The sequence below is a fragment of the Hevea brasiliensis genome, chromosome 5 (genome assembly GCF_030052815.1).
Source record: "Hevea brasiliensis isolate MT/VB/25A 57/8 chromosome 5, ASM3005281v1, whole genome shotgun sequence".
In the NCBI taxonomy this organism is placed as follows: domain Eukaryota; kingdom Viridiplantae; phylum Streptophyta; class Magnoliopsida; order Malpighiales; family Euphorbiaceae; genus Hevea; species Hevea brasiliensis.
Genome location: NC_079497.1, coordinates 107876689 through 107889550, shown reverse-complemented (window position 1 = coordinate 107889550; position 12862 = coordinate 107876689). Strand labels below are relative to the sequence as shown.

The 12862-nt window shown below is 33.1% G+C and overlaps 2 protein-coding genes across 4 annotated transcripts in view; both read right to left on the bottom strand.

The window, feature by feature from the left end:
• Positions 1–1414: 1414 nt before the first annotated feature.
• Positions 1415–7471, bottom strand: LOC110666161 (rhomboid-like protein 15). Of its 2 annotated transcripts, XM_058147327.1 has the most exons (13): positions 7311–7471; positions 6316–6481; positions 5605–5908; positions 5210–5242; positions 4981–5072; positions 4803–4876; positions 3703–3797; positions 3563–3632; positions 3068–3246; positions 2426–2483; positions 2286–2342; positions 1977–2051; positions 1415–1898 (listed from the first exon to the last, which is right to left on the bottom strand). In XM_058147327.1, exons 1-13 carry the CDS (start codon positions 7332–7334, stop codon positions 1893–1895), a joined length of 1233 nt encoding a protein of 410 aa, XP_058003310.1. In that variant the 5' UTR covers positions 7335–7471; the 3' UTR covers positions 1415–1892. The 2 variants fall into 2 exon arrangements, with proteins under 2 accessions (XP_058003310.1, XP_058003309.1); XM_058147326.1 differs by lacking the exon at positions 1415–1898 and having other exon boundaries at positions 1950–2051.
• Positions 7472–10632: 3161 nt separating this feature from the next.
• LOC131179960 (rhomboid-like protein 15) overlaps positions 10633–12862 on the bottom strand; it is an 87140-nt gene continuing 84910 nt past the window's right edge. The window contains exons 1-3 of one of the 2 annotated variants that reach the window (XM_058147328.1): positions 12414–12599; positions 11421–11586; positions 10633–11013 (exon numbers count right to left, since the gene is read on the bottom strand). In XM_058147328.1, the coding sequence (XP_058003311.1) occupies positions 10796–11013; positions 11421–11586; positions 12414–12437 (408 nt within the window). In that variant the 5' untranslated portion in view covers positions 12438–12599 and the 3' untranslated portion in view covers positions 10633–10795. Of the gene's footprint in view, positions 11014–11420; positions 11587–12413; positions 12600–12862 lie in introns of those variants that run through there. The other variant, XM_058147329.1, reaches the window with a different exon arrangement.

The window sequence follows — 12862 nt, the reverse complement described above, 5'->3', positions numbered from 1 at the left end:
TTGATTGAGCATTATAAAATAACCTCAATCAGAAAACAAATAACCAAAACAATCACTTTATAAATACCTCGCTAAAATAAGTATGCTTCAAATCTCTATCCGGTGGTTTAACAAATCATGCTTTGTCTTAAATATATTCAACTGGACTTTCTTTGATCTAGGTTGTGAAGGAGAGATGTTTCTTGGTGGAAGCAGAAACTGATACTTGATGGCTACAGAAATAAACAGAGATAAAGGACATCACAGTATTTAGTCCATTAAGATGAAGATTATATTCATGTTCTTTGCTAATTTTTCATGTGACCTATCTTGCTCCAATGGAGATTGAGATATTAAGTAGCTGAGTTGTATGCCTTAACTATGATGAAGAATACTATACTGTAGTGATATGTAAAAAGCAAAGTAGAAGAAACTATGCTAGTTTTGGGCATGATACTCAGAAAAGCCTTTGTGTTCTTGGGCTTGTGATTTCTGAAGGCATCATGCTAAACAATTGATCATGATATGATCCTTCTGATGTATACTAGGAACCTAGATAGTGTGTAGGCAGATTGAAAAATCACGAGAGTGAATTAGAGAGACAAATTCAGTTCAAAGGAGTTAAAGAAAAAAAGTACATAGAATTTCATCACAAAGGAAACTAGAAAGTTGGAAACCTTAGCTTTTTTTTTTGAAATTACCTTAATTTATTTTATATTATTTTAAAATTTTATTATTATTTTAATATTTTTAAATTTATTTAATTTTATATATTTTAATTAATAATTTATATAAAAATATTTTTTTTATTAATCTATAATTTTAAATTTTAATAATTATAAAAATTATAAATTTTATTTATTTAATTTAATATCTCAAAAATATATATATAACATGTAACCCTTAAAATCCAAGTGGGTCTATTACAATTATGAATTGATCAAGTAATTTATAGATCCAACCATTTGGAGAGAGCCTCACTTTACGAGGATTTGGAAGATCGGAAACTACAAGCACAACTCTCTTTTACTCGGAAAATAAGAGGGGGAAGAAGAGGAAAAAAAGGAATAATAATGAGTTCTTTTTTTACTTTTTATGCAATTTGTAGTTATATGAAACAGCTATAAATTTCAAGTTTTATTTTAAATCTTTAATTTCAATAACTAATCTTTTACTTAATTTAACCTGGTTGTGAGTTCTGAATTTATTATACAGATCTTTTCATGTGCATTCTAATTACAATAGAATGAGAATTTGTGGGATCAAATTCTGCATCCCTTGATCTTTATTGAATTTTCTAAAATTCAAACATTGTTCTTCCATTGGTGATCTTATGGTTTCGCAAATCCCGACTTGAACCAAGTATGAGATCGCAAGGGAAGAATTTCAGATGTTGGGAGATGCACAAATATTGTGGAAAAATCAAGAAAGCAAGTTTCCATGCAGAATTAAAATTATAATATCAATGGAGCAGATAATTTGGATTCGATACCACTTGAACGACATCGATGGGATTTCAAGCGGCAGCTTTTCCCATTTGCAGTGCTAGCGACAATCGACCAACTATTTCAAGAAGAATTTCTATACATGTACAGAATATTAAACGTTTGTACAGCCATAAAGAAATTGTTATACGGAATTGAATCTTGTATCAGTACAACAGCAGTCCCTTTCCACTTTGTTGACAACATTTTACCAGTCTAGTCCCTTCTTTCAACAGAAGTTAATCACCGGTTCGTGCCCAAAATGTTCTCCTCTTTCTACCTACTTTTGTTGAAAATGCTATCAATGCAGTGTATCCACGTAAGAGACTTCAGATAGGTGGCAACAAAGCAAGATGGAACTAGAAAAGTTGAACAGAGTTCTTGGAGAGATCCATGCCTGATGAGTCAATTATTAGGTTATTTTGCAATTTATCCCTGCAAATCAATTCCCTCGTTAGAACTGACACAACTAAAAACTCTGGACACGTAAAATGACAACTCTTAAATACACACCTGCTGGCTCATAAGAATTTCAACTGCTACATTAAGATCCCCATCAGCAGCTGCCAGTGCAACTTCAACTTGTGTCTGAAACAATGAAAAGGCACTTGCATCGGCAAATGAACTATAACAACCTTTCCTTCCTAGCCTTTTATTGTTCTGTATTAACCCTAGCATCTCTATCTATCTACTATGAATATGCTAAATTTTGCATGAGAAGTCATTTCAATTGCGTTCCAAATATAATTGACCTTAAATCTCTTCAAGTACTTCATTTTCTATTTGGTGGGGGATAAATGAAAATAGTTGCAGTCTTTTTACCTTCTCAAAACCCATAGATACAAGTTTTTGGATTTGTTCATCAGAAGCAACTGAATCCTGAATCCAGTAGACCATAGAACCACAAATGTTAGACCTGAACCAAAATCAAGAATGTAGTAAGCAAAATCTGATTCTTAAACCTGATGGCGTGTAAGGCCTTCTGGAGCTGCTGCAACTGTATTATCTACTGCTGACCTCCTGCATTCCAAGAACAAAAGAGAAATGACTTTTCACTTGCAGGAAGGAGAAAGAGGGCAAAAAAGTGAACATGATACAATGCTATCAATGATATTTAACATTGAACGCATTACAAGTGAACAGCCTTCCTCAGAGAACTTTGGTGAGACATAAATGTTGGATTCCAGAATAGAAAAATGCATGTATCTGCATTGATGCTCATGCATATATGTTTAAATGTGTATATATCATTGAAAAATATCTATAATTTTTGCATCTGTTACATTCTAGATTCTCCAATGCTTGAATTACCTGTAGCAAAAAGATTAAAGACCACAGCTAATTTAAATCACTCAGCCTAGATTACTACATAAAAGGGTTACATTGAACTACACAGCTAATAATTTGAAGCTAGCTGACAAGTGCACTTGAAAATTTTTCCAATGATCCATGATTAAACATCAAGATCATTCATATTTTTCCTGGGAACAGTTAAATCTATATTCCATTGGAGCAAAAATCAAGAATCACAAGTTCCCAAGGCTAGGCCAGGTTTTGGTCTTTAAGATGATCTACGAGCTGCATGAAAAAACTCTTCCTGATACCTTCCATCTGATAGCCTCTCTACTGTACCCGTTGCAGCCAAATTAGATGAATGGTCTGAGTTGTTATTATCCAAGAGTCTAGCCTGCAGATTCGAATCTGAATTGACAGCAGGAATCACTTGACTGCCTGTAGAACCAAGAGTCCTTCCCCTCCCGGGAAACCTGCTGTCTTGTGTAGACTGCACATTATCAACAATAGATCAACTTGAATATGACTTCAACCTAACATTTTACACTACAAGATTTAAGGATTAGAAAGACAGCAAGTATGCAGCACATTTGATGCTAACCATCCTACGCCATGATAACCTTCTATGTTTCAATGTCTTGCTGATTACACACACAACAGACAGAAAAAATGTTTGTCCAATGACACGCATATTTGCATCTTTGCAAAGATGCTACCATGAAATTGGAATTACAGCATGTACAACATTGTGCAATGCAAGCCTAAACCCGAAATCCTAAAACCTTCAAAAGTAAATAACTTGGTACCTGAGCAAATGTTTCCCTCTGAGGCATCCATGAAGACAAGTTCCTCCATATATTTCCGGATAATAATCCACTGTTCAGATAAATTTCTCAAGTTACACATCCTGCAGGAGTAAAGTTTTTGCTATAGAAAGCAAATTTACCTGGAGGTTGTGTTTTGGCTGGAATATGTGGGTATGTACCCTGTCGGATTCCCACCAGTGCACATAATAAATTTGGGCCGCCTCACACAAGAGGACTGAAAACCATAAATCAACAGATCAGGCCGAATTATAGACTAAACATAAAATGACATACACCAAATGCACAGGCAAAAGACAGGATATAGCTGATGCAAACAGATGAACATGATGTTATATATAACTAGAAAGTGCAACAGAAGCATTAAAGTAGGCGTTTTGGGAAGCCTTGGATAAGCAGAACTGAAACTATTGATCAATTAAAGGCCTGGATTTTGATATAGAAACTCCAAGGCTTAGAATTTGAATTGATCAGCATGGCTTTAGAATGTTACAAGAGAGCATTTACCATGATGGTCAGAGAAGACGTAAGAGCACAAAGAATTTTCTCTGGGTGATGTGACTAGGGCAAAATTTTAGACTTAGTGAACCTCAAGTAGTTGGGATTCAAGGATTTGGTGAGTCACAAATATTCAAAAGGATATATACATTTATTTCATGATGAGTTACATATATGCTTGTAATTTATTGAATCATTTTACATAGTGTTAGTTGTTGCCTAACTAAAAAGCACTGGCAAATCAGGAATTTAGAAATCAGTAAACTAAGAAGTGAAGGTGGAAAGGGTATCAGGGTGGGAGGGCTTGGGGGGAAAATTTGGTGCTGCTTTGCATGCAGGTTCTGGTTGCTCAGGTTTTTGGTGGGCTTAGGTTACCTAAAGGTCAGTTTTAAGGAATATCATTTCTATAATTGTTTTGGGTCTGAATTTTTTTTATATTATTTTGTTTTCTTTTTCAAAATTTTCTCAAAATTTTGAATTTTTAAAATTTAAAATAAATTATTTTGGTTACTCAGATTACTGGGGTTCAACCCTAAAATTTCAAGTTTAGTGTGGGCTCATGTGCCTTTATTGGGTGGGTTTTTGGGTTGGGTTAGAAATTGCTGCATCTACTAAGAAGTGTAAATCCAAAGTCAATTAAATAGCCAAACATGCAGAAGCCATCCGATAAACAAACAAGAAAAGGAAAATCAATGTCACAAGCCAGTCATGCCAATGTACTTACAAGCAAAGAGGAGGCCTCAATGGCAGAATAGAAAGTTGTTCCAGGCATCAAGACGTTGAATAAGCCATAGGTATCTGAAAATATAAAGACAAATTTTGAATTGATGGAGTTTATAAAGTAAAACAAAATGCAAAGGGGAAAAACGATAAATTTTTAAATGGAAATGGGGATTACATACATGCAAATCCTGACAAGATGCCACATAGATGTCCAAGTAAAGAGACATTCGTCATAAGAAGCTGGAATACTATCAATAAAATAAACGCATACCTGAAACACATATTTCAACTAAAGATGCTACAGCTTCAAGTAAATGCAGAAGAATAAGATAATCAAGCATACAAAATCAAGCATACAGAATGTTTTTGTGCTTGTGTATGTATCGTTGGAGAAGTTACAGTATTTACCACTTAGCAGGAACATTAAAGAGACCAAACACACTGCAAAAGAAAAGAAGTTACAACTCAATTAAAGGAGTATACAGCCCAAACATAAAAATAAACTGATAATGAAGAAGGATTTCCTCATGTACATTTGAAGAAATATATCAAAGTAATACACAGAAAAAACACAAAAATTCGTTATACTTCTTACTTAGACAGTAAAAGATATCAAAAGAGATCTCATATATATATATATATATATATATATATATATATATATATATATACATCTATGCATGTTCAGGCTTGCAGCCACAAGTTGGAGAAAATATTAGCCAATGTTTGCAAAATTAAATAACAAGGATAACAGCAAAAGAACGGGGTACATAATTTCATTGCAAGAACTAGTAAAGACAAACCTCCTTGACTGAACTCCACTCAAGCTTGTCTCTATCACAATCATGGAAAATAAGATTCCGGAGAAGCCTATTGCACACTCATCCATGAGATACTGATTTGGACGAAAAGGATTATGAGCTACCAACAATGCTATTAGAAGATGAAATATAGCATTGCTTGTAGCCAACAAAATCGTCAAGTATAGCAAGCGGATAGATCCCATGATTCTCTCGAGTTCAGAACCCAAAGGCACCAAAGCAAGCATGTTGAACAGCACATGAAGCAATGAACCATGAAAAATAATGGATGTATAAATCCTGTAAACTGCACACCAAAAGAATTAAGTTCATGGTTTGAAGCCTAGCATGAGTTATGAAGACATACAAGCACAAGCGATGAAACGAAAGGATCTGATCCCTTCATTGAATAATTTAAAACACGACCATATATCCATGCAATCTGACTTAGAAGGTTTCTAATAGGGCCATACCTGCCTAAAGTCTTAATTAAGTGTGGCTTGAAACTAAACGCTTAGTTTAGATAATGTTTATCTAAATCTCATGGTTTATATTCCAACCAAGATTTCAGGCTAAACCAAAAAGGGGGCAAAAGGAAAGAAAATATAATAAAGCACAAATCCATTGTGGGGAACGTATCCTCATATGAAAGATTTTCTAATATTACTTTCCTTATAATTGTATATCAATATGCATCATTAGATGTGAATTTACCTTGAAATCGTGAGATAACAGCAGATGGCAAGAAGCATATTTCATAAAAGGAGTCATATCCGATGAAGAGGCAAACCAAGTAGATAGTCCCACAAACAATCACCACTGCAGAAGTTAGAAACGGAATGCTTTCCCACCATTGCCCCACTCTAGTAGGCAATCCTGCCTGTAGACCAATTAAAACGAAAGATATAACCGAAGCATAACAAAAGCTACATGAAAACTCATAAGGAAACCTGATATTGTCTGTTTTCCAACTAATTATGTATGACCACATTTTCAGGTTCATTTAGCCAAAGATAATAAGTCTAACAGACCAAATATATCAAAAAGTTAGAAGAATCTCCTATCTTGTTCATCCTCAGCTGGCATTTCAATTCTACTTTTAAGTTAGTTCATATTCAGCCACCTCATAGTCAGGAATGGATCAAATCAAACCACATTTCACCACTTCAAGATGCAAAAACGAATTATGATGTCAACTTAACAGAGTTACAAAACAGATCTACATATATTCCAATTAAACACGAATAAAAAAAATTTTTTTTTTTTCCTTCCTGCATTTTCTTGGTTTATAATTTCAAGGCGACAAAACATTAACACATCAACACGCAGCAAATAAGTGCAGTAACAGAAAATTTCCGCCGAAAACAAAAACTCTCACAGTCTCTGTTTGATTGTTTAGAGTAGAGAGAGCGATAAAAAAAGGGTTAGTGATTTTTCCAAAAAGAGAAAAAGGAAAAAAGAAAATCACCAAGCAAGTCAAACAGTAGTAATTAACAGAGCTAAGCGGAGCCTTCGCTCAATCATTTGTGACAATTCGTTTCTCTAAGCGAAAAAAGAGAGATTCAAACTTTTCATTTCATTTCTTTTGCCGCATTTTACCAGAAACCAAACAACCAAAAGGGGTAAAAAAAAGAGTTACAATTAAGAAACCCTAACGCTAAGCATTGAGATTGAAGGGTGAAGAAGGAAAGTGAAGATCGGGAGCTCACCTCTGCGACAATGTTAGGTCTCATTTCTTAGCGTTAACTTTAAATTTTCTGCTGCGATTTCCTTTTCGATTGCCAATTATAACTGCCACTCATATTCTTATATCAATGATACGATGCTCCTGCTTGTTGTTCTTCGGGTCAAGATCTAACCGTTTCAACTGATAATCGGGTCTGGACTTGGGTCCAGGACGCTGAAATATATATATATATATATATATATATATATATATATATATATATATATATATATATATATATATGCCTACTTTAGTAGTGTTGTAGTGTATGAAAGGGAGTACGTGATTAAATAATGTACAACCGTCATAATTCACACTTAGTAATTTATTATAGAAAAGTAATTATGAAGTACATTATGAAAATAATTTATTTATTTTATGCATACCTAATGTTTATGTTATTAAAGTTTATATCACTTAATAATTGTGTCAAGATTTTATTCCATAATTAATATTATATATGGGTCAAAATTAATTTTTTTTAATGTGGCCCAATATTAATTGATATTTATTTTAATTAATACAAATCCTAATTGTACAAGGATTACTCTAATTAAAGTAAATCATAATTCTAATTATATAAGGATAGTTAATGAACGTATCAGATTAAGTCTTGAATATATATATATATATATAAGCCGGTTCTCTCTCTACCCATAAGGTCACGCACATTTTTTTTACATAAAATCAGAGATAATAGGGTCATCTCAAGAAAGTTTTCCATCGCTAAATTCTCGTGTGTGAATAAAGAAGGGTCAAGAGGGAGAAATCAGTTTATTAAATCAAAGGGTCTCTCTCAATTATTAGCATAGCTCAATTAAACTCAGCATCAGGTACGCTTTCTAGATTTGTGAGAATATATTTGTTTAAGATCCATTATTAGGATGATGGTTAAATCTTATGTTTATGATTCACATTATGTTTAGGATTATTATAATCTATTCAGATTTATTTTACATAGTTTTTTTGCAAGATCTTTAATTAAGCAACAATAATTTTTATTGAAATATGTATATTGATCCTCTATTTCTATTTAATTTTTATATATAGATTACTCTAACATATTATTAAAATTATTTTTATTGTAATCCAACAGATACAGAATTAATGGACTTTTTTCAAATTCAAACAGCGATTTCTCAATGCTTCTGGCAAATCGATTTCCAGGATTTCAATTTCCAGCCAAATGCTCCTTACATTCCAAATATAGTTTGTGATTATGCCTGGCACCCTCCTCCTGAAGGATGGGTTAAGTTAAACGTGGATGGAAGTTGTTTAGTCAATCCAGGTGATGCAATTGCTGGTGGTCTTTTGTGAGATTCTTCATCAAATTGGTTGCTAGGGTTCGGCTTTAACATTGGTGAAACTTCTGTTATAGCTGCAGAATTAATTGGGATTTCATTTGGACTTCAACTAGCTTGGTTGAATGGGTTTCGCCAAGTAATTGTAGAATCAGACTGTTTAAAGGCGATTAAATTGATTAACAATGAGGAAGATATATTCTTTCATCCTTTAGCTGCTTTAATCCAAGACTGTCGAAGACTTATGAAGATGAATTGGCATTGTTGTTTATCCCATGTCTATCGAGAACAAAATTTCTGTGCAGATTCTCTTGCAAAGCAGAGTCATGGTTTGCAAATTCAAGAGTTAGCAGTTTGGACCTCTCCTCCATGGAAAGTACTTCGTTTCTTGAATGATGATAAATTTAATGTCAGCTTCAGACGTTATTAGTTTTCTTTTAATTTTTAAGCTATAGAAAAAGAAAACAAAAATTTATTTGAAAATGTATGTGACACGAAAATTATTGGTTGTGAAAATGTATGTTAGTTCTAATGAGTTTTGTATGATTGGTGTGACAACCTTCACATTAGTGGAATGGTTTATCCATTGAATTTTTTGAGACTTGTAATTAACTGTTCTGATCTCTCTCCCCATTGCCCCTTCACATTAATTAATTAATCTGCAATTATTTTGAATATTACCCATTGGTGGGATACGAAAGCAATGTACAACCTGCCTTCAGTTATGTATAAGCTCTTTATCAGTTTGTTGGTCCGAGTCTTTGATGGTTTGGAACATTAGGAACAACTGCTCTTGCGGAAAGAATTTCTAATTCGGTCCAAACAATTCAATTGGTAAAAGGATATTAGATTGCATGTATAAACTTGCAAAAATCACTTTGAAGTGCCTAATGCTTGACCGTGAATTACTTCATCTAATATGGGTGTGATGAATTATTTGCCAGTGGTATGTTCTTGCTTCACTGAATCATCTCTAACATATTTTTTATTTATTCTAGTGCTATATGGCAGTGTTGACAGTTGATGCACACACCCGTATGTGCCATGTGGTGGTGTTGTAAAATGCATCTGTCATCACAAATAATCTTTAGATTGCAAAGGAGCTAAGAAATAATGTCACTTTAGTCATAAGGGCGACATTAGTAGTTTGTGCATAATTCAAAACTGTTGTTTCAGCACTCCTCAAGGCCGCAAGAAAGATTAATTTCAGAGATACTTCAAGCCAAATAGCCTGCAACTGAAAGGTACAATGTGTTTTAGACTGTCTACTACACGAGTTTAAACAATTTTAGTTGAATTTCTTTATCCACTTGATTGACAAACTCTGACTTTCACTTTCACTTTCTTTTTTTGTGCATCATAAATTCTTGGAATAATTGGAAAATGATCTTTGTCGATGGCCATCTTGGACTAGTCAAGATTGGTGATCTAGGCCTTGCAGCAATCCAAAAAGGTTCTCAATTAGCACAGTGTCATAGGCACTCGTTAATTACTCATTGAAACATATAAACAATTATGTCCATTTTAGCTAATTATATTATTTCTCAACTTGCAGCAGCATTTGTTAGGCACTCCAGAATTCATGGCACCAGAATTATATGAATGGGATTATAACAAGCTTGTTGATGTTTACTCAATTTGGTAGGTGTGTTTTAGAGATGCTTACATCTGAAGACCTTTATGGTGAATGAGTTAACCCTACACAAATTTACAAGAAAGTGACTTCCGTAAATCATGATGCCAGGATTTATAATTATTATCAAGCTAGAGTATGACATTCATACCATTTCAGCTATGTAGGAAAGCTTTCTGCTGCATTCTATCAGACTTAGGACTTAAAGCAGAGGGGTTTATTGAAGCCTTTCATACGTTCAACTCTCAGGAAGATGATGTGACTAATCATCCTTTCAATTCTTTCTCCTGTTGTTCATTATCTCAAGCATCCATTTACCCATTCAATTTCTGAGAATTTGATGTTTAATCCATTTATTGTGGAAAGTGGAATTAGAAAACCATCAAATATATGTATATATATTATTTTTCTCAATAATATAGAGAATTTATTGCAATTTATAATATCAAGATTAAATGCAAATTGGTACAAATTCATTGTAATTTATAATATCAAGATTAAATGCAAATTGGTATGAAAATTTTGTTACAAATTTTAAATATTTTTTTGCGGAGCAGATATTGCTAGTGATTTTTTTCCCATTAATATAATTTTTAGTGGGAAAATTTTGATTATTAGTGGAGAATTTATTTCGCCACTAAAAGTTGTTTTGATTCTCTCGAGTTCAGAACCCAAAGGCACCAAAGCCAGCATGTTGAACAGCACATGAAGCAATGAACCATGAAAAATAATGGATGTATAAATCCTGTAAACTGCACACCAAAAGAATTAAGTTCATGGTTTGAAGCCTAGCATGAGTTATGAAGACATACAAGCACAAGCGATGAAACGAAAGGATCTGATCCCTTCATTGAATAATTTAAAACACGACCATATATCCATGTAATCTGACGTAGAAGGTTTCTAATAGGGCCATACCGGCCTAAAGTCTTAATTAAGTGTGGCTTGAAACTAAACGCTTAGTTTAGATAATGTTTATCTAAATCTCATGGTTTATATTCCAACCAAGATTTCAGGCTAAACCAAAAAGGGGGCAAAAGGAAAGAAAATAAAACAAAGCACAAATCCATTGTGGGGAACGTATCCTCATATGAAAGATTTTCTAATATTACTTTCCTTATAATTGTATATCAATATGCATCATTAGATGTGAATTTACCTTGAAATCGTGAGATAACAGCAGATGGCAAGAAGCATATTTCATAAAAGGAGTCATATCCGATGAAGAGGCAAACCAAGTAGATAGTCCCACAAACAATCACCACTGCAGACGTTAGAAACGGAATGCTTTCCCACCATTGCCCCACTCTAGTAGGCAATCCTGCCTGTAGACCAATAAAAACGAAAGGTATAACCGAAGCATCACAAAAGCTACATGAAAACTCATAAGGAAACCTGATATTGTCTGTTTTCCAACTAATTATGTATGACCACATTTTCAGGTTAATTTAGCCAAAGATAATAAGTCTAACAGACCAAATATATCAAAAAGTTAGAAGAATCTCCTATCTTGTTCATCCTCAGCTGGCATTTCAATTCTACTTTTTAAGTTAGTTCATATTCAGCCACCTCATAGTCAGGAATGGATCAAATCAAACCACATTTCACCACTTCAAGATGCAAAAACGAATTATGATGTCAACTTAACAGAGTTACAAAACAGAACTACATATATTCCAATTAAACACGAATAAAAATTTTTTTTTTCCTTCCTGCATTTTCTTGGTTTATAATTTCAAGGCGCCAAAACATTAACACATCAACACGCAGCAAATAAGTGCAGTAACAGAAAATTTCCGCCGAAAACAAAAACTCTCACAGTCTCTGTTTGATTGTTTAGAGTAGAGAGAGCGATAAAAAAAAAGGGTTAGTGATTTTTCCAAAAAGAGAAAAAGGAAAAAAGAAAATCACCAAGCAAGTCAAACAGTAGTAATTAACAGAGCTAAGCGGAGCCTTCGCTCAATCATTTGTGACAATTCGTTTCTCTAAGCGAAAAAAGAGAGATTCAAACTTTTCATTTCATTTCTTTTGCCGCATTTTACCAGAAACCAAACAACCAAAAGGGGTAAAAAAAAGAGTTACAATTAAGAAACCCTAACGCTAAGCATTGAGATTGAAGGGTGAAGAAGGAAAGTGAAGATCGGGAGCTCACCTCTGCGACAATCTTAGGTCTCATTTCATAGCGTTAACTTTAAATTTTCTTCTGCGATTTCCTTTTCGATTGCTAATTATAACTGCCACTCATATTCTTATATCAATGATACGACGCTCCTATTTGTTGTTCTTCGGGTCAACATCTAACCGTTTCAACTGATAATCGGGTCTGGACTTGGGTTCAGGATGCTGAAATATATATATATATATATATATTTATTAATAATTTTTTTTATATTTTTTTTATAATAATTATTATTTAATTTTTTTATTTTTCTTTTAATTATCAATATTATTTATAATTTAAATTATTTTTTTTAAAATTTAATCTTTAAAAATTAAAATTTGTATGATTAAATATAATATTTAAAAATTATTTATATTATTTTTTATAAATTTATTTATGTAAAAATATTATATACCACTTATCACCCTCTATAATAATAA

Excerpts from the sequence above, each read along its gene's own strand:
- LOC110666161 (XM_058147326.1), bottom strand. The coding sequence starts at position 7,334 with ATGAGACCTAACATTGTCGCAGAG. Across the intron at positions 5,243-5,604 it reads AGTGGAGTTCAGTCAAGGAG|TGTGTTTGGTCTCTTTAATG; the intron begins GTTTGTCTTTAC and ends TTTCTTTTGCAG. Across the intron at positions 2,052-2,285 it reads TATCTATGGGTTTTGAGAAG|ACACAAGTTGAAGTTGCACT; the intron begins GTAAAAAGACTG and ends TCATTGTTTCAG.